This window comes from Populus alba, chromosome 3 (assembly GCF_005239225.2).
Source record: "Populus alba chromosome 3, ASM523922v2, whole genome shotgun sequence".
NCBI classification, from domain to species: domain Eukaryota; kingdom Viridiplantae; phylum Streptophyta; class Magnoliopsida; order Malpighiales; family Salicaceae; genus Populus; species Populus alba.
Genome location: NC_133286.1, coordinates 12,037,710 through 12,059,218, shown reverse-complemented (window position 1 = coordinate 12,059,218; position 21,509 = coordinate 12,037,710). Strand labels below are relative to the sequence as shown.

Here is a 21,509-nt window from a genome sequence, read left to right as displayed (position 1 = left end):
TTAAAAAGAAGATGAAAATTGGTGGTATTATTTATAAATATAAAGCTAAACGTGTTGTTAAAGAGTTTAGACAACAAGAAGGTATGAACTCATTTATTTGTGTTAAGACTAATTATCATATGAATATTAATAGTCATTGCAGCTATTAATAAGTTAAAAACACATCAAATGAATGTAGAAAGGGCTTTCTTAAATGGTGATCTTTAAGAGAAGGTTTACATGGAATAACTAAAGAGGTTTGTTATCAATAAACAACAAAAAAAAGTTTATAAGCTTGGAAAATTATTATATGGTTTGAAAAAAGAACTTAAACAATGACATGAAAAGTTTGACAAAGTTATGTTATTATATGAGTTCAAAATCAACAAAGTTGATAAATGTATTTATGTTAAAAACACATATAACGGTTATGTCATTGTATGTCTCTATATGTACGATATACTAATTTTAGACATCAATGATCACATGAACAATTATACTAAAAATATGTCAATTAACAAGTTTGATTTGAAAAACTTAGGCTAATTAAATTCTCTAAACACTCATGAATCCAAAATTTGTTTAAAGTTAAAATGAACACAATGGTGATAATCAGAGGAAATCTCTAGATAGAGAACCATGTGAGTATTATTGTTTTAGTTTACACAAAAAGCTGAATATTTCAAAACATTACATTTACTATTGAGATGAGTAAATTTGATTGTACTTTACTAAGAAATGTTCATAGACAAAAGCTATGTATCATGATGTAATAATTTACCAAATAAGTGTCTCTCAACAAATCTTTTCAAATTGGTGAAACAAATTTCCTTCATGTGGGGGGATTATTGAATTTTTTTAATGAACATGATTTAAACAAATTATGAGTGAATGACAAATTAATCTTAAAGAATCATTGGTTTTTCTAGATTTAATTCTTGATTTGTGATGGCTAGTCAAATGTTGATAGTGATGAGAATTAATTCTTAAACCTTTTAACTTCTAAAATTCACTATAAAAAGAAGGTGAAAGAAGAGTTTCAAACTTGATTTTTTTATAGATTTTTATATACTCTTCCTCATCTCATATTTTAGTGTTTTCTTCTTATTTTAAGCTTTGATTTCCTTCCAAATCTTGAACTTATGTTTACATTGTTGAGAGATTTTTTAGTCTCATATTATATAGTTCAAAGACCCTATTTAAAAGTGTATCTAAACTACAATGATGTTGTTTGAATCTTGAGAAGACATATTGCAAATATCTTAGTTGCATAAGTGTGAAGTAATAAACCCTTGAGGACAAATAATCCATCCTTAACAACAACAAAACTCTCATTACTTTTAAATACTCCAAGAAGTAAATACTCTTTTTTGTTTTAATTTAAACATGAATATTTTTTTTTTACTAGTATGTATACTAGAATTTTGAATTAATATCAATTTCAAGTTTGATTATATGCTTAGTATATATGTTATAATTTTATTATTATTATTTTTTTTTGTGTTGAAACCATGTTTACCATTAATTATACTTACAATTTTAAACATGTATAAACTCTATATCTTTTTCTTGAATGATAAAGGTGATAATTTTTTCCTAAGATTTCCATGAAAAAACATACTTTTTTGAATTTCTTCCATGATTTTTTTAAAACGTTATTAAGTTGTGATTTTAGCATCGTTTCCTTAAAAAATAAAAAATAAAAAATAAAAAATAGAAATAGAAAGTTAATTCTATATCAATTAAAGTGATAAAGGAGATTATTTTAAAATCTCCGATAAACTATGTGAAGAGGCTGTTGTTACTTTAATCTCAAGATCGATTGACATTCTTTGCAAATTATCATTAGCAGTTTTATTACCAATTGAATTGTGTATAAAAACTAAAAAAAAAATACAAGGAGAAATAAAGTGCACGAGAGGTGACAGTTAAACGGAATAATATTGAACGAAGGAATGGTGCGTGAAAATGAATTAAGAACCCCCACCATTCATTTATTTAAAAAGATATTCCCAGGTTTATTTATTAACAAGAATTTACACGGCAATTAGGCAACCTCGGGTTCTTAAATCCAACGTGCGCCTCCATTATTACCACTCATGTGGATCCTATGTGGCGCATCATTCCCTAAGCACCTCTAAGACAGCAAAGCACACGTGTGTCCTCAAAACCCGCACGTGCACTCCCAGTCAAAGTCACCGTGTCTTTGCTGGATCTGTTCAACGGTCAAACCCCCCCACAAATCATTTCCCTATTCGCTGGCACCAGCGGTGACCACACGTACGGACTTCTCGCAGCCGTTAGATGATTGGCAAGCTAATCCAAACCGTTGAGCACGGGATTTCCCACACGTGCACGTGCAACCATTAACCAAGAAAAGAAAGTTCAAACTTGAAAGGTTAAAAAGGGCAGCTTTGTGATGGCAAGTATGGGGGGGCATTGCCACCCCCATGTGAACGGCTGAGCTGGTAACCATGTGATCATTGGTTAAGGGCTGCTTGGAAACGCAGCCTGAAGAAACATTTTACATAAAAAAAAATAATTTTTTTAATATATTTAAAAATAAAATTTTAAAAATAATATATCATTATATTTTTAAATAAAAAATACTTTAAAACACAACAATCACCAATACAAAAACCAAAACAAGCAAAATCATTGTTTAGAAGGTATTTGTAAGTGTTGTAATTGTTGCCTTTCGTTTCGAAAATATCAAAATAATATTTTTAAAAATTATTTTTAATATCAACATATTAATCTAAAAATACAAAATACTAACTTAAAATAAAAAAATTTAAATTTTTTAAAAATTTAAAATGTACTTTCAGTTAATTAATGTTTTGGCAAGCGTGCTTTTAAGGCACGTTCTGAGTCGTGAATGACATTCATACCCAAAGTATTGAACGGAAATTATGATTGCACGGGTGGGTGGTGGGGGCATTATTGGATTCTAAAATGGTATGTACCAAGTTTTTTTTTTTTTTTTGAATTTTGTTCGGGAAGCATGTCTGGTTGGCGAAGTTGTAGTTAATTGCAAATGGGAATTGGAGAATGATATAATAATAGCACAATCATTTAGGATGGCAAATAAGTCATTAATCTACGAGTTAATTATTAGCTTACACTCACCTAATCATGCCAATTACTTCAAATGATGAAAGTTGTAGCCATCATGGCCATGATAAGATCTCCCCCTCTCTCCCTTTTTAGGACAGCCGGAGCCCACTTGAAGGTACTTTTTTTGTAAAATTGCACGTATGAATCTATAGAAAGACTCCCCCATCTTGTCATCTTATCATCATCATCATTCCGATTTTATAAATAATTAGGCTCTTAATCATGATTAGGGCCATACCAACATCTCTGGTTGGCTGTAAACAGGAGGAGGGTCGCCGTGGCGATTAAACAAATGACCTTACTTTGCTGCCTTCCGAGCTAGCATTGTTCCCTATGGCCTTGGAAGCATAAACTTCCTTTAAGCACTAACGTGGTCTACTTGTCCATTTTTTATTCTTCTGATCTTCTACCTGCATGTGTATATTATTAAATTAACAAGAAGCCGAGACTCCTCAGCTGTCGGGCTGGTCTTTTTGTTCGATAATGCCTGTATATATTATTAAATTTTACTCTTTTTTTTTTTCACATAGGGAAAAAAAGAGAGTAAAATTGCTTAAAAGCCCACTCATATGCTGTACCCATACCTATATATATAGTGTATACAAAAACCATATGTTATTTTTGTGCACTACAATGATAACAACATCATAGTGTATTTTCATCATCGATCAATCTCTCTTTCTCTTTCTTTTATATATATATCTTGAACTAGCTTACGCTCATAGGATTAGATCTTTATACCCCAAACAAGATTTGGTTATCAATATTAATTAATAGAGAGAATCAAACTTAAAAGACTCATATAATTTCATTAACCAATCAAACTCTGTCACCCACTCATGATTTCATCAATCAATCTTTTTAATCAAGAATGATCCGAAAACATGGTTAATTTGATATCTAAGACATGTCTTTGTCCTACGTTTGAGATTAACCTAATGATTAATAAGATAACCACCAACACTTATATATTGAACCTTTATCTAAATTCCTTCCCTTGCCGTAACATTAGTGGAGGTTAGGGGTGATCATTTTCGGTTCGGTTTGGTTTTTACCCATAAAAAACAACCAAAACCAAGAAAAAACTGAAACGGAACCTAAACTAATCCAAACCAACTGATTTTAATTCTGTTTTTGATGCCCCAAACCGAAAAAACATACATGCCTTTTCGGTCGATTTTTTCCCCAATCCCAATTGATGTGAAAACTAAAAGAGCACATGAACATGCACAAACATAAACATATAGGAGGAGGGTTTTAGATCCATTGAATCATAATGCCCTTTTCTTTTCATAGGGAAAACTTTGAAGTAATACTGAATCACTGATAAATTGTTATAAAACAGAATAATCAACAAGTCCAACACCCAATTTCCTATACCCTAAACCCAATGATGAAACAAAATCAACATAAGCTGAACAATAATTGAGGCAACAATAGAATCACAAAGCATATGTTAAAGGGAGGGGGGGCTGTGCGAATGAGGACCGGGGCCCGAGGCGGGGGCATCTATGCGAACGAGGACTAAGGACCGAGGCCCGAGGAAGGGGATGGCTGTGAGAACAACTAAGACCTGAGAGAGGGGGCAGCTGTGAGAAGGACAGAACAAGGACGGGGTTACCCTGCTAGGGTTATTTATAGAGGCTTAATGCCTTATTGTAGAAACTAGAAAGATTTTTTTTTTTTTTTTTTAATTTCTAAACCGAATTGGATATTTTCCTAAATATTTTAATCGGTTTTTTTTTTTTACGATTCAGTTTTTTTGGTTATTTTTTTTTTATTTTCTCAGTTTTCTTAGTTTTTTTTTTTTTTTTTGGTTTTTTTGTTCACAGCTGGTGGAGGCATTTGTTTCAATATTGTCAAGATTTTCTGTATTTTCTCTTAGTGTTTTCTTTTCCTGTTCGGCGCAGATCGCTTTGGTATCTCAAGCCATCAAACTGTACAATCAATCTAAAAAACATACAACTTCATTGATGATATTATGCTATCACTTCAGATACAAATAAAGTTTACCCTGCGACTTGGTAAAAAAAAATAACAACGTTTTGATAAACAATAATTAATATGCATTTACCCAGCGACTCGGTAGTTTGGGCTTTTTTCCTGAGACCACGGGCTGGGCTAATCATATTGATATCCTTCCATTGAAAAATATTATTGTTGGAGGAGGACAGGTCCAAATAATTTGACCGGCCTCATAACATACGAACTTGCCCATTAGGCTTCAAGATTATAGGCCCATGAAACGAGCGCATAATAGCTGGTGTAAAGTAAAATAATATTATGATGGCTTAGTATGATTGGTCGAAGAGGCCCAGGGTTTCCACTGGACTTGACACGGGCTGGGCCCCTCATTTTTGGAAGCGAAAACGCACCTCCCTTCCGAACAGAACACCGACAAAATTATTGGCAAAAAAGTTATTATTTCCCTTGACGTGCCAGTCACCAAGTAGCACAGGAGGAATGGCACCCTTCTCTCCCCTTAAGGTTAATGCTCCTTTAACTCTGTTCCTTTAATCGCGATTCCGGCTGAAAATATGGAGCGAAACCAAATGAACGGTCGTGTTTCACCTTCTAGCTCCACCGACTGCGGCGGCACTGCAAGATTCACGGCTTCCCCTTTTCAACCTAACTACAGCAGCCGAGCTGTTCAAGTACGTAAAAATCTATTTCTTACTCATTTTGTAAAACCCTAAATGTCGCTAGCTATCATGCTACTGCTGTTTTTTAGGGTTTTAGGACCCTTATTGTCTCATTCACCGTGAGTGACAGAATTAACTTAAGTCTTAAGTTTGGTTTAAATTTTGAAGCGGAACTCTTTATTTTGATGTTATTGTTGTTTGAAGTCAATTTAGCCTTTTTATTTAAGCAGCAGCAGCTGCTTGCTTTAATGAATCTATCTGCTTATAGTTATTAGTTCATTGGAACGACCTCCCGCGGTAATCTCAAGTATATATGGGATCATCCGATCAGGGTCTTGTCATTTTTTCTGTAGAATGTGGGATGGAGAAAATAGCTGAATATAGGTTTTGAACCATGATTATGAACTGATCTTTCCTTAGTAGGATTAGAGAAAAATAAAATAAAAGTTCTGATACGTGGTAGTTAAATTGTGTATTTAGATGTATTGATAATACATACAATGAGTAAAAAAGCGAAGTTTGTAGTATCATGTAGTTGGGGAGTCAGATTTTTAATGTGTTGCTACTTCATACATTGCGCCTCTAGTTGTTTTTATTTTACTTAATGACCATGCTTCTTGAGACTGGGTTTGATAGCACTCGTCTGAGCTGCTGACAGAGAGGTGATATGCTGGCTGTTTGTGTTGAAAAAGCTGGTAAGGTTAGAACCCATTACTCCTTTTCAAAGGAGGTATTGTGGGGACAATTTTTCTTTCACAACCTTCATCTAACTGGTTTTATACCTAACTCATGGTGTATTGAATGTTTGGAGTTAAAGTTCTGTTCTCATCCCATTGTCACCTATCCATACTTGAGGATTCAAGCATTCATGGCTTTGTTTTTTGCATTTCAGTACAGGGATACGGAACATCTCGTTTTGTATGTTCATTGTTTACTTGTTTTATGAGGAATTATATCTTGTTGCTGATTCTTATTACAGGAAGCATTGGAACACTTGGCATCTATTGATTTAATTGAATTATGCAGTGAAGCAAAAGTTGAGCGTTGTCGAGCAACTAGAGATTTGAGAAGTTGTGGGCGCTATGTTCAGTATGTGTTGAACTCGTGCAGCCATGCTTCCTTATGCTCTGAGTGTAGTCAGCGGTGTGATATTTGCCCCATTTGTAGAATCCCTATCCCAAAGACTGGAATTAGGCTCCGTCCTCGCCTTTACTATGAGTGCATAGAGTCTGGCCTTGTTTCCAAAAGATGCGATGAAAGATTTCAAGAGAAAGAAGATGCGGACAATGAATTAACTACTGATGTCCAGCGGCTCTATTCTTTATTTGATGTTGCCTTGGAAAATAACTTGGTTTCTTTGATTTGTCACTGTATCCTTCTCTGCATCTATGTTTAATGGCGTTGAAAATTGGTGCATTGGAATCATTTCTAATATTTCTAAATGAAATCTACTCTTAACATTCTTGCAGAGGCAATTCCCTAAAATATTATTTCTTCACTTTTGTTCCTTTTTTTCTACATGGAAGCATTTGGACAAACTAAGAAAACTGTAAAAGTGACATTTGAAACATGGACAGCCTAGTACTTCTGTTATTGTGTGATTGTCTGGGCATTCATGCTTTATAGAAACGTACTCTCGTTTCTGAAGGAAATTGAAAAAATAAAAGATAAAGTCTCCCTTTGCTGAAACTTATGAACAGCCTTGACATAAATTTAACAGATGTTACAGATGTTTGTATGGATGAAAGTGCCGTGTCCAGTGATCCTGTCATTGCTTTCTTGTTGGATGAAGTGGTTGTCAAGGATTGGTGCAAGCGCATGTTTAAAAACATCATAGCAGAACTTCAAGGGATATGTATCCTTATATTTTTTTTGAAATTTAATATTCTATGGCCTGTTATTACTCTGTGTAACTGCATGTATGTTATTTGGTTGATCGCCTTAGTGTAATATTCTTAACACCTTGTTAGATAACCTTGAAACAGAAGAAATGAAAACTAGGTTGAGTTTACTTCTTAAACTTTCTGTGCATCTGGTTGGAATATCCAATGTCCTTGAAGTTTTGGAATTGTCATTTAAGGATAGTCTTTCAGCACAGCTTCATGACTTGCAGCTCCTTCAAGAGAACATATTAAAGGCGAAGCAGGTTTGGTTGTTTACAGGATTGAGTTGTTAACAGAATGCTACATTCAATTGTTTATAGGCTCTAAACTTCTTTCTTTCTTTCTTTTTTCTGTAGTTCTTGCTTTCCTATATGTTTTTACTCTACAGCACAGAATGTCATCCGGTTCCATCCCTTTTCATTTCCCCTTGCAAATCTTTTGTGATATTCTCTTCTAGTACGTTTAGATCCTATTGTGGACATGATTTTTTAGCTGATTTTTGAAAAGCCCACTAAACAAGAAACTAGCATGGAATTCAAAAATATCCCGCACATTCAAATTTTTAATGCATGTACTTTTATCTCTGTCACCGTTGCTGTAATAATGATTTGGACTGTGTGTTCTATTGAACTTGGAATAGCTTGTTCAAGTTTCGCAAGTGTCGTAGAAACCACATTTTGCAATATCATGTCTTCTATAGCTGCATGCAATTCATAATCCTTTCTTATTGTTAGTTCTTGATTTTCAGCATATGGAGATTATAGCATGGTGTGTAAGACATCACTTTCTGGAGAATGTGGGGTCTCGTTACAGCAATTTATCATCATGGCGTACTGTTGTCCTTGATAGGAAATCAGCTGCAATTAAGCGTTCATGGCCTGATGTACCAAATCAATCTGCTGAGTCCAGCATGCAGGCTGGTTCCCTGTTCATTGAAGATGCTCTCGCCAATCTTGAAATAGATCAAGGCCATATGCAAGGAAAGGGAGAAGAGTCAGAACTTGCATTATTGCTGAAGGATGGAAGGTTGTTTTTCAGGTCTAAGCTTGAGGGTTTCGCAGTATGCTATCCATTTGAAAATCTCCGAGCTGCTGCTGATGTACTTTTTTTACATGGAAGTTCTGATTTGGTGCTTGCAAAGCAAGCAATTGTATCCTTTATCTATTTTATTTTTCTTAAATATATTTCTGATGATTCTATATTCTCATTTTGCTGAGCATTATGTTATCCTTTGTTTTCTTAACATAGAATTAGTTTCTTTATTATCTTTTTGATCGACATTGGGCAATGCCAGATGAAAGTTGGCGACATATTGTAGATGACTTTTCAGCTACATTTGGTATAACCAGGCATTCATTATTGGAATCACTTACTTTCTATCTTCTGGATGATCACACAGAAGCAGCTCTGCAGGTAACGGGATTTCTACTTATTCTGATGCTGAATAGTTGATTAATCTTGTCACCAAGTTTACCTTCGATCAAGGCAATGCATACAACAGTACAAATTTTTGTCAAGCTACATTTTTTGTTAGTAGTTCTTGTTATTTGTATGAACTATGGAGTCTGAAAGTTTAATGATACAGAAATATAACATACAAGTGAAATCTTTTCATTTAAGTACTAAAATACATATATTTCTCACTCAATGTGTAGTTAATAATACTGCTTGTCAAGCTAAACGTAACTGAATGAGGTTCTATTTCTAATCCTACTTTGGTCAAAGTTTTTAGTATGTATTCTCCTTAAGTAAAATATCCAGAGATTTTATTACTAACGGGTAAAAACTCCTTTGTGAGAAATCATACTCTCTTGAGTATGAAAATATCCTATCTAGATCCATCATTGCATTCTTTATTCAATGTTTAAAGTGCTTAGAATTCTTGCATTCTTTATGCTATGCTTAAAGAGCATAAAATTCTTCATATTCAATGTGTTGTGGTGACATATATTCTGTATTGAGGATACTAGTGTATCTGTAGCTACATTTTGAGAATGGCCGTGACACTGTTTCTAATCCTCATAATATAGTGAACTCCGTGCTTTCCATGACCTTTTATATGCTGACAGCTGTTCACTGATGTACTTTTCACAGGAAGCTTGCAACATTCTTCCTGAGATTTCAGGCCCATCAACTCATCCTAAGATTGCTCAAGTGCTATTAGAAAGGAAGAATCCTGAAACAGCACTGATGGTCTTGAGATGGTCTGGGCATGATGGATCTCAAATGGTTTCTCTCAATGATGCTGTTACTGCTGTTCGGATTAGGGTGCAGTGTGCGCTTTTGACTGAAGCATTTATGCATCAGAGAATGCTCTGCACCAAAGTCAGGGAAAAAAAGTTCAAGGCTAGACCACCTCGAGATGCTTCTGATGATCTTAAAGGCGAATGCAGGACCTGGGAAAACTGGGTGGAGATACTGGTGAATGAAATTTGCTGTCTTTGTATCAAGAACAATCTGGTAGATCGAATGATATCATTGCCATGGAATTTGGATGAAGAGAAATATCTTCATAAGTGTCTCTTAGATTATGCTTTCCATGACCCTTCAACAACTATTGGAAGTCTTCTTGTCGTATTTTATCTCCAGGTAACTTCAAGCACAAATCTTAATAAACTTTGACTCAGGGTTTGAAGAAAATTTGGCTCTTTGATGAATTTACCACTTAAAAAGAGAGAATATATGAAAAGAAATGTCAAGCTGAAATTTTCAATATGTTTAGTTATGTGACTAACTTGGTTAGGTTTCAATATTCCCTAAGCTTTCCTTTTTATTCATGCTTAATTATGATGTTAGGTTGGTAGCAATTCTGGGATCAATGATATTTTTGTTTGGTTGAACGGTTGATGTAACATTAACTGCATGTTTCCTAAGTCGTCATATTGCAATCAGTTGTGCTATATAGCCCTAATAATGACACTTGCTCACCAAACTCCATATTAGGTGCAGTTCTAAAGTTACCATTTTCCTTTTTTCATGTTCATTTTTAGTTAAAATGCACTCACAGTGAAGTTTTGGCTATAAATTGAAGCAAAATTCCTTCTACAGCATATGAAGCAAGCAGAGTCACTTTTGCAAATGATTTGACAAATTCATCTCTATATCCTTTTAGTTTTTAAAACGAAGACTTAGCAAAAATCAAAATATTTGCTAGTGGCCACTGCTATATAATTGCCAATGACCTCCCATACTAAATTGAACACGGGTAAGGTTGAAAATTAATCGAACAATGATTGAGACAAGCCTATATATCTCATCTAATGTTTGATTAAGATGTGGATTTTGAAAACCTGGAATGCTAGTGGTTGGTGTTTTTTACAGTCACCAGAGCAAGACTCCGCCGGGACTGCTACAGCAAATAATTTGATGTTGAAACTTGTAATCTTGTGAATGATTATATTACAGTTATGTGCTGTTATTTTTATTTAATCAAGTTCTGAATTTCATTTTACTTCTAGATTACTCAGTAACTTTCTGTGACATATTTTTCTCTGTTCCAGCGCTACAGATATGTGGAGGCATACCATGTTCATTCCAAACTTCAGGGTGTGGAGCAGGAGTTCATTTCTAAGAATTCTCTCAGTGAAGAAGTTTTATCCAGAATGAGATCAGCTAGTCACCACAGACGAGAACTTGCTGTAAGTGTTAAAACCTTGTAGAATTTTTGTGTGCATCTTTACCGAAAATGGAGCCTTAAACATGGGGGTGTTATGAATTTTAAGTCTGATTTCCTTTAATCTGTTCTCCCAAAATAGAATAGTGATTAACTAATGAACAAGCAAAAAATTAAATCAATCCTGTGGGAAATCTTATGGACTAGGCCCCCCTTCTGATTTGCTTTTGGTCAATTTTTATAAATTGAATTCCAAATGGATTTCAAATCAATACCCTCAAAAAGGTTCCAAACACATGAATTGATTTAACTCTGTGAAGTGAATTCAATTCCAAGAGTTTCAAATAGTCTGTAAGTCTTCGGGTGCTACAGTGCTGGTCCAACTAGCAGTTCTTAACTGTCAGTAGGTTTCTTAGAGCGAAATCATTCTCTATTGATGCAAGTTAGAGCATCTTTGTTGGAACATCACTTCCTCTGCATTTCATAACAAGTATCTTTGGGAAGAAATTGGATTAAAGTAACTGACCAAACTATACCTTCTTTAAACAGGCTCAATCCATTAAGTTGCTTCCAAAAATTCAACAGGAACAGCTTAAGACTGGAAAATTGTCACCCGAGATCCATAATACCTCTGGTGAAGAAGTTGAAATTCAAGAAAGGGCTGATCTTCCCTTGGCACAAGAGCCAAAGTCAAGCAGTTTATTAATTTCCCTGCCTGCAGATTCTTCTCTGGTTTCTCAGACAAATAATAATGTTACTGTTAAACCAGCAGCTCTTAAAACTCCACCAAGATTTGGTGCATCTATCAAGAGTCCTCACCTGGAAATGGGTAACTATGACTCTTCATCTGTTCTTCATCAAAGGTTATTTAGTACTCCAGAAAGAACTCAAAAGTATCAAGTTAGTTTCAACAAAAATTTCAAACTTGATGGCATCTCAACTCCTGGAATTCATCAAGGTAGTCACATGAAAACCACGCCATTAAAGGAGACCAGCAGAACTTCATTAGAAGTGCTTCCGAACAGCAACCTGCACCACAGTCTATTCGATGAAATCTCTCCAGAAAGGGAACAAAATGGGTTTCCTAAGCAATTACGAAATACAACTCCTCCATATTCCCATAGGATTACTGCTAATCCAGTGGCTATGTCTGGCAGCAACAATGGTCTTCCTAATGATAAAAATGATAGATCTAGGAATAAGGGTTCTATAGGTGATCCAAAGGACATAGCTTGGAGGTAAAACAAAATTTCTTTTCCTTTAGCCTCTTCTGTTTTCTTCTAAGGCTTCCTTATTAGAGCAAAAAAAAAACCCATTTTAATAGTTAAGAAAAGCTTTTTGTTTGCTTAATGACAATATAGTGCTCATATATTCTGTTTGTACTTATGATTCCGTGATATTTCAGTGATAGAGAGGAGTTCATTGTTGATGAAAGGGAGGTGAATGATGGGCTGAGATGGAGAACTGATGAAACTAGTGATGAAGAAGAAGAGCATATTCCAGAGAGAATTGTTGGAGTTGGTTCGTATGCAGCAACCGCTAGGAGAGTTAGAAGAAGTAGATTTGCTAGAAGATGAACATTGTTTCCTTTCTGTAACCTATAGGCGCCTCTGACATTCTATGGTCGCTTCTCTCAGGATCAGTGACAAGCAGGAAGTGCATGAGCTAGCAGTGAAATGAAGCCATGGATTTTTTTTTTCTTGAGAGGGCTGCACTGCTAAGATTTACTGGTTTTGATGAGAGGTATATAAGCATAATGTATACTGATTTATAGTTTTTGGACATGGAATATGAAATTCAAGCCATCTCTTTTTTCTCCGTTATGTTGATCAAATATGATTTTTGATTTTCGCCTCATTTTTGTATCGTGAAGTAATTCAGGTCTTGAACCAGTCTTTTCCTTTCTAGACAGTTCCATTTTCTGTAACTTGTGTTATTGTTGAAGTGCTTGATATGAGATTTAAAATCCAATAAAGAAATAAGATAAGCTGACATGAAATGAGTGAATAATAAAAATTATCAGGGACACAGAATTCTATTTTTGACACATCTAATAATATGGTTAAAATTATTTTGTTGATATTTTTTTAATGAGAGTGAAAATATAAAAAACAAAGTTTATATCATCATAATTATTATTTTTTTTCTTATTTTTACCCAAGTATTTGGAAATGTGGCTGTTTTTTTAAAAATATTTTTTAATATTTTAATGTTCTGATATTAAAATTATATTTAAAAAAAAAATATAAAAAATATTAGTTAGATATATTTATATATACATATATAAAAACAGCTATCATAACACCAAATCATTTTTTCAAAGAAATTGCTAAAAAGGGCTTGGACTTTCACTCTGACCGAACGGAACCCAATACAACAGGTCATCACCACTGACTTCCTTTTTACCGTACAACTACTTTGGCCATCCAAATAAAAGGAAATGACACAGAAGGGGCCTGTGGTCAGGCAGACGTGAGAAATGGCAGAAACTGTGGAACTCCCAATCATAGACCTCTCCTCGCCCGATCGCATATCTACAGCCAAGTCAATCCGTCAGGTCTTCATTTCACCCTCTTCTCTCTAACAACTCTTGTTTTCTTTCGTGCCATGTTATTTCAATCTCTCTCTCACAGGCATGCGTGGACTATGGCTTCTTTTACCTAGTGAACCATGGAGTGGAAGGACAACTTCTTAGCAAAGTTTTGGAAGAGAGTAAGAAATTTTTCTCCCTCCCCTTGAAAGAGAAGATGAAGCTGTCTCGCAAACACCACAGAGGTTACACTCCATTGTATGCGGAGAATCTTGACCCCCTTTCAAGATCCAAAGGTTTTTTTTTCTCTTCTTTGTTGCCCTTCATTAAGTACACAATGTTATTTGACCCTTTTCAATTATTTGAACACTGATTTTTGCTACTTGTTGTTTAGGCAATGTAATAAAAATTAGAACTTGATTGTCTTATTCATAAATTTGGATATAGGTGACTCAAAGGAAACCTTCTATGTTGGTCCTGTGGAAGGGGATATGGCTCAAACTAATCTTAATCAATGGCCTTCACAAGGTATTTGCTTTCAGACATATCTTTTTCTTTCACAGTTGTTAGAATTTTTTTTCATTACATTTTATCTTATGGTTTGAATCTTACCTTGAAAACCATGGCATACCTTTCCTGAATATTCCTCGTTTGTGTATAACATGTATGTTGCTACTTTGATCATTATTTAATTTGTTCTTTTGGCTGGGGAATTTCAGAAATATTCCCATCTTGGAGATTGACAATGGAGTCTTACCATAAAAAACTTATGTAAGTCATGATCCTTGTAGTTTTTTATATTGATTGTATGTTTTTAAAGAGTCTTACCATAAAAAAAACTTATGCAAGTCATGATCCTTGTAGTTTTTTACATTGATTGTATGTTTTTAAATGGGTTTGCAAAGCTGAGTATTTATGATCTTGGTTGGTTATAGGCTGTCTTTCAATTTGATTTCCTAGTAATTATTTTTTAGTATTTTGAGATTGTATCTGTGGAAAGTGTGGAAGTAGAGGTTGTTCAATTCAACAGAGTCTTGTCCCTTTCATGGAAAATTATTCTCTAGTTAGGAAACTCTAACTTGGTATTTATGTCTTGATTATATATCTCCAGGAAAATCTGCTTAAAGTGGCAGTTGTATGTTTGAGCATAGCTATCTTATTGTGGATTATCTGGAGTTTAATCTTCAAGCATGCTCATTATGTGGTTGTTTGGAAATTTTACTTTCGTAGAAAATAGCAACAAAATACTAAGTCCTCTATGGTGTTACTTCTATTGTTTCAGGTCTGCTGGGAAAAAATTAATCTATTTGATTGCTATGGCTTTAAATCTGGATGAAGATTACTTTGAGAAAGTAGGAGCCTTGGACACACCGAGTGGCTTCCTTCGCCTCTTACATTATCCAGGTATGCTGGCTTAGTTTCCCCCTTTTTTGGGTAATAAACATGTCAGCATTTGTCAGCTTGATGCAAAACTGAAGATAGAGAGGTGGAAAACATGGTCATGCATTGATAGTTGGCTGGTCCCTTTGATTTCTTATAAAAATCTGGCCACCTAATTGTTATCTCAGGTGAACTGGGGTGTTTTAATGAGCAAATATATGGCGCTTCTGAACATTCAGATTATGGAATGATTACTCTTCTAGCTAGCGATGGTGTTCCAGGACTTCAGGCATGTGCATATTTCTCTGCTTGCTATTTTTTAAAATCTCAGGGACTTTATTGGTTTCATGGAACTTTTTAAAGTTTCAAGTGCAAAATATTTGGCCATCTTATCTTGATTTATAATTTTAATAGGTTTGTCGGGACAAATTTAATCAACCACGGCTGTGGGAAGATGTGCTACACATAAATGGGTGAGTTTGAAGTAGTTGTACTTCATTGAAAGAATAACTGGTGTAAGAAGATGCAGTGTTTTTAGTATGTTCAAACAGAACAATTAACCTTAATAATGATTTAATCCTATGGAAACTCGTGTTTTTTTCTTCGTTGAAATCAAATGAGACATGATGACTTTGATATGATCGTATGATTAATGAAATGGGAGCTGTCCAGCTAAGTATACCAGCAGTGCAATTTTTGCCCTACCATTTTTGTTGAAATTAATTTGTGTTGTGGATTGCTGTTGGAAAACCATAAATCCTATAATCTTAAGCAAACATCTTTATCAGCATTTTACTTGCACGTTCAAATTTACATGACTACATAAATATGAATCTGCAGGGCTTTCATAGTTAACGTTGGGGACATGATGGAGAGGTGGACTAATTGTTTGTTCCGGTAATTTACCATTCCTCTAATTTGAGTTCAATCTTTACATCTTTCCTTCTTTGTAGAGTTTTATCATATTTTTTTAAAAGTTTTTCTGTCCCTCCCTTTGGTGATTTTTGTTTTAATCCTAAATCCATTACTTGTAGGTCAACACTGCATAGAGTGATGCCAGTGGGACAAGAACGCTACTCTGTAACCATCTATTCACTTCTCTATTTTTTTGGGTTATCTTTTGTGGACTTATACTTCTAATAGTTTCAACTCTAAATTCTAGTCACAAGCCTCTTCTTTAGACATGTGAAATATTCATGTTTTTTAACCTGTTTATAGGACTCTCGATATTGAGATACCAAACTTCTTGTTTACATGCTGTCCTGCAGATTTTGCACATTGGTCAGTTTGGAATTACTTTTATGACAAGTTTAAAAATTACTTTATAATCCAATAGGATGGATTATCTGTTAAATGGTTGCTTGGGAGAAGATTTTATAACAAGAAAGTTGCCAGCTCAACTAGTATACGATACAGTGTAATTCAAAGTAGCTTTAAATTGAAACCTTTGCATCATATATAGGGAATGAAAAATAGTAATAGTGGGTGATTTATAAATTGAATTGTAGTTTGTAAATATCTCAGAACTAAAATGCATCCTATATGGTGGAACAGTCTTGGAAGTCATAAAATGGTTCAACATGATAATGGCTATTAAGAGAAATATAAACTCTACTAACATGGTAATGGTGATAAAAAGAAATGCAAATGACTGAAGAATTACTTCCAAATGTTGTCGAAATTGAACTATGTGCTTTTTTTATGCATATGCCATGTCTTCTGTGATTGGATTTTTGTTTTGTTGTTGACTCTTTTTGTGATACAATGTGGCAGTTGGCATTCTTCTTAGATCCCAACCCAGATTGTGTTGTGGAATGTTTGGAAAGTTGTTGCAGTCCATCATGCCCTGCAAGGTAAATTAAATCTGTTTTCCTTGTAAAGTTTTCTTATTAGTTCAGTGCAGTTTACCTAGTAATCAATAGTTAGTGTTTACAATTATCTCCATAATAGGGTATTTAATCTTCATCAACAAACTAGCAGTATACATTCTGAAAATATCTAACTCGTCAAGTTGGCCCTGAAAGAAGCCATACCTTTCGACTTGATAGATTTTACTAGTGGAGTATTCCGTATTTTTTAACAAGTCTTGGTGGTTAAGCTAGAAAATACTGCATTCTATTTTTGCTAGCCACTTCGATAAAAACGCTCTGGTATGTCATTAGTTTCTAATCACTAACTTGAAGTTCTACTGCTTTTACGAGATTCGGGAACTTGCTGAGAATTTTGAAATGCTAGTTTGACATGGAGGTTGATTACTTGTTTACATACTTGCTGAGAATTTTGAAATACTAGTTTGACATGGAGGTTGATTACTTGTTTACAAAGATGTAGTGTATAGAAATCAAACTATGTATAAATGAAGGGAGCTTCGAAAAGGCCTTGAGAATTCTACAAGGGGCTTGGACATTTGTTTTCCAAAATTGCGTACAATGGTGGAAACAGACTCCTGTTTACTCATGTAAAAATAATTATATTTCATTGTTTTGGATCGAAAAATGGAGATTAATTTCTTTTGATTATGTTTGTAGATTCCCCCCCATTCGCAGTGGGGCCTATTTGGAAGAGCGGTTTAAGCTTACATATGGCGAATAAAAGCTTTAGATGATCAAAGACTGCTCTTGTTGCTCTCAAAAGTGTAAGATCATATTGCTCTTAATTGGGATTAACTTGTATCTCATGATTTTGGTCCTCAACCTGAGAGGCATTTAACGGTGATTTGTCTGTTCATCTGACATCCACTAATGACCAATTTTCTGAAGTTTCAGTTGAAATATTAGTCCAAAAGTTTCTTTGCTTGGAAAAGAAAATATGCTTTAGATGTAAAGGTGACTGCGAAAACCAAAAATAGAACTGAAATTTGGTTGACAGAATGATTGCCCTACCTCTATTTTGCTTAGAAGTAACTAGATATGTTTCCCGCCTGCCGATGAGCAAAAATCTTTTTTTAAAAAAAAAGTCAGGCTAAAAAAATATCTTAGTTATTGGTATAAGTTGTAATTTAAATAATATAAAAAAATAACAAAAAATAAATTGACAAAAAAACAATAAAAAAAGATAAAAAGAACTATAGTTAGGTTTATTCAGATTATATATATAAAAGTTAAACTTAAAAAAAAAAAAAACATCAGATCAAGAAAAGGTGAACTTTTTAGAGTTGGTTTAATTTTAAAAACTCTCAACCTGTTAAATATCATATTTGATTTTAATTAAGAATTTTAATTGTCATTTAATTTAATTTTAAAAGATAAAATTATTTTAAAATATTAATTAAAAAACTTGCAAAAGCAATAAAAAAATAAAGATAAAATTTGAGAGAAAAACTGAAATTTTAAAAAATAAAATTAAAATAATCTCAAACAAAATAAATAGCAATTAAAAAAAATAGTCTCAAATTTGAAAGATTAAAAAATTATAGGGGATGAAATTGAAAAAAATATATAATTTGATAGATTTATTTATAGATTAAAAAATAACAAGGGTTGATATTGAAAAAGATTATAGAGGATTAACCCAATAGAATCAAAACAAAAAAAAAAAAAAAAAAAAAAAAACAAACAAAACAAAACAAAAATAAATAATAAAAAAAACAAAAACAAAACAAGCAAACTCGAGTGAACATCCTTAAACCTGGTCTAATCTTTAAAACGTACAACTTGTGAAATTTTGAATATGAGTTTAATCAAGAAACTTAACCCAACAAATTTAATTTTGAATTATGAAATCGTAGAAAAAACTTTAATAAAAAAAAAGTTGCAAAAAAATAAACAAAAAAAAATAAAGATAAAATTTGACAGAAAAAACCCGATGATGAAATTTGAAAAAACAATGATCTAAAATAAAATAAATTACAATTAAAAGAATAGAGACTGAATTTAAAAATATTAAAAAAATCATAAGAGGTGAAATTAAAAAATATTGTTAATATGATAGATTATTTATAGATTAAAAATTGCATGGGGTGAAATAAAAGAAATAATTGAGGGCTAACTCAATAGAATCAAACAAAAAAAATTAGCAAAACAAAACTAAAAAAAAAGATTAAAAAAAAAGAAAAGAAAAGAAAAGAAAACATAGTTTAGAAATAAAGCAAATAAGCAAACCTGTAAACCTCTTAAACTTGGTTTAATCTCTAAAAGTCACAATCTGTGAAGTATTTGACAGATTTAATTAAAAAATTTAATCCTCAACCAATTTAATTTTGAAAGATGAGATCGGTAAAAAAAATATTAAAAAAAACAACAAAAATAATGAGGATAAAATTTGATAGAAAAAAAAAACCCAAAGAAGATGTAATTTAAAATAAATAAATAAATAATGATCTCTAATAAAATAAAAAACAATTAAAAGAATAAGGACTTAATTTTAAAAATAAAAAATAAAAGAATTTGATTGATTAAAAAATCTTAGGGAGTGAAATTGAGAAACATTTGTAATTTAATAGACTATTTATATATTTAAAAATGTTATGGGTGAAATTGAAAAATATTTGTAATTTAATAGATTATTTATAGATTACAATTAATATGGGTGAAATTGAAAAACATCTATAATTTTATAGCTTATTTTATAATTATGAAATTTTGCAGGGGTTGGCGTAAAACTCAAGAGGGGAGAGAGAGAAGAAGAAAGGAAAAAAAAAAAAAAAGAAATGGATGTCGATGATAAACCACCATCAATCTTGGAAAACACGTCGGAAATATTCCAAGCATTGTCCCTAAAGGTGGCGTTGGGTGATCAAACAGCTCCACACACGCCACTTGAATGCTTAAAAGTAGTATTTGGAAAACCAATATATATGTTATGAGAGCATAAAAATCTTATGAGAAGCCTTTTTTGGTTCTTCCTTTCCTTTTAGGTTTTTTCTGCAACAATTATCTTTAGCTTGTCCACCATGCTCAAAATACAAAGGAAGTGATGACTCAGGCATATCTTTCTCTTCTCAACCTTCAGGCACCATGAAGAGAGTGTCATTTTTCCTATAGTTTTGAAATTCAGTTTGGTTTGATGGTTTAACTCGGGACTCGGTTGATCCAGGACTAAAATTGGACTGAGTTAAAAAAAAAATAAAAAAACAAAAAACCTGGCGGGTTGACCTAGCAACCCAGTAAAAAACTCAGTTGTAACTCGTTAACTTTTTTTTTACTAAAATAATGTTGTTTTAATTTTTCTAAAAAGAATTGATCTTGGTGACCCGGTCAAAGTCTAGAATCCGGATCTTGGATTGAACCAGTTCTAAAAACTATGATTTTTCCCTGGTAAAAGTAGAAGAGATCACAAATTAAAAAAGAAATAAAGAGTGTCATTTACTCATTTTCACCGTTCACCAACAGAGAAAACTATGGATTGGATTGTAATAGTTTTACACAGTTTTTTTTATTTTCTATTTCTTCTTGGTTCTTTGGCTTATTTCATTTGCCTTTCAATTTTTATATTTTTTTTTTTGTTCTTTTGAAGTTGCGTGTATTTGGAATTGAGCTTGAAGATTATTTTGGCTACCTAAGATATGAGATCTTGGGGGTGTTGAGAAAAAAAATATGTTGCTTGGTTTGGTTTATTAAATGAAATTTTATTAATTTAAAACAATTAAAGATATAGATATCGAAACTTCTATATTATAGCTTTTTGTTCTTGAAACTTGATGATCACCAGACACAGAAAAACACAGATTCATCTATGAAGTTGTAACGCACCAGTAAAGTACTCTGCAACCTGCATCGTGGAACAAGCAATTAAAGGAAACCATGGTAAACGAAGTGGAAGAGGAGAGAGGCCATATTTTCATCTTCTGGAACGAAGAAATTCCTCAGAATCCTAAAACATCAAAACAGCAAATAACCTCCATAAAGAAAATGGATTTTTAATGGAGGAGACGTTTTCATTAGCCAGTTAAACTCAGGCTAATGAAGCTACAAGGCACCAGTAAAGTACTCTGCAACCTGCATCGTGGAACAAGCAATTAAAGGAAACCATGGTAAACGAAGTGGAAGAGGAGAGAGGCCATATTTTCATCTTCTGGAACGAAGAAATTCCTAAACATCAAAACAGCAAATAACCTCCATAAATAGAATGGATTTTTAATGGAGGAGACGTTTTCATTAGCCAGTTAAGCTCAGGCTGGCCACTAATGCGCGCACAGCACAAGACCACATGCATTAATTAACGGCTGCCATCTCAGATCTGCAAGTTGAAGAACACCGAGCAACATCGTATTGTGAGCAACAGAGAACATGAGATGGATGATTCATAGAGAAATTTGTTAAAAACCACAGCAAACAGAAAAAACGCTCAGCGATTAGATCCGTGGTAATGAATGGATGGGCATCAATTTGACTGAAACAATACATATAAACTGTACACAATTTAAA

The 21,509-nt window shown here is 33.3% G+C and overlaps 2 protein-coding genes across 3 annotated transcripts; both read left to right on the top strand.

The window, feature by feature from the left end:
- The first annotated feature begins 5,502 nt into the window (after window positions 1–5,502).
- Window positions 5,503–13,091, top strand: LOC118062890 (E3 ubiquitin-protein ligase HOS1). Its single transcript, XM_035076760.2, has 10 exons — window positions 5,503–5,750; window positions 6,718–7,108; window positions 7,459–7,593; window positions 7,709–7,884; window positions 8,370–8,771; window positions 8,876–9,034; window positions 9,716–10,210; window positions 11,122–11,259; window positions 11,784–12,472; window positions 12,640–13,091. The coding sequence occupies exons 1-10, from the start codon at window positions 5,634–5,636 to the stop codon at window positions 12,809–12,811; spliced, it is 2,874 nt and encodes a 957-aa protein (XP_034932651.1). The 5' UTR covers window positions 5,503–5,633; the 3' UTR covers window positions 12,812–13,091.
- A 539-nt stretch (window positions 13,092–13,630) lies between these two features.
- LOC118062880 (azadirone synthase LFS) lies at window positions 13,631–19,992 on the top strand. Of its 2 annotated transcripts, XM_035076747.2 has the most exons (12): window positions 13,631–13,791; window positions 13,868–14,060; window positions 14,212–14,292; window positions 14,484–14,535; window positions 15,047–15,168; window positions 15,333–15,433; window positions 15,559–15,617; window positions 15,985–16,041; window positions 16,179–16,224; window positions 16,918–16,997; window positions 17,673–17,779; window positions 19,731–19,992. In XM_035076747.2, the coding sequence occupies exons 1-11, from the start codon at window positions 13,714–13,716 to the stop codon at window positions 17,734–17,736; spliced, it is 933 nt and encodes a 310-aa protein (XP_034932638.1). In that variant the 5' UTR covers window positions 13,631–13,713; the 3' UTR covers window positions 17,737–17,779; window positions 19,731–19,992. The 2 variants fall into 2 exon arrangements, with proteins under 2 accessions (XP_034932638.1, XP_034932637.1); XM_035076746.2 differs by lacking the exon at window positions 19,731–19,992 and having other exon boundaries at window positions 17,673–17,908.
- Window positions 19,993–21,509: the final 1,517 nt, after the last annotated feature.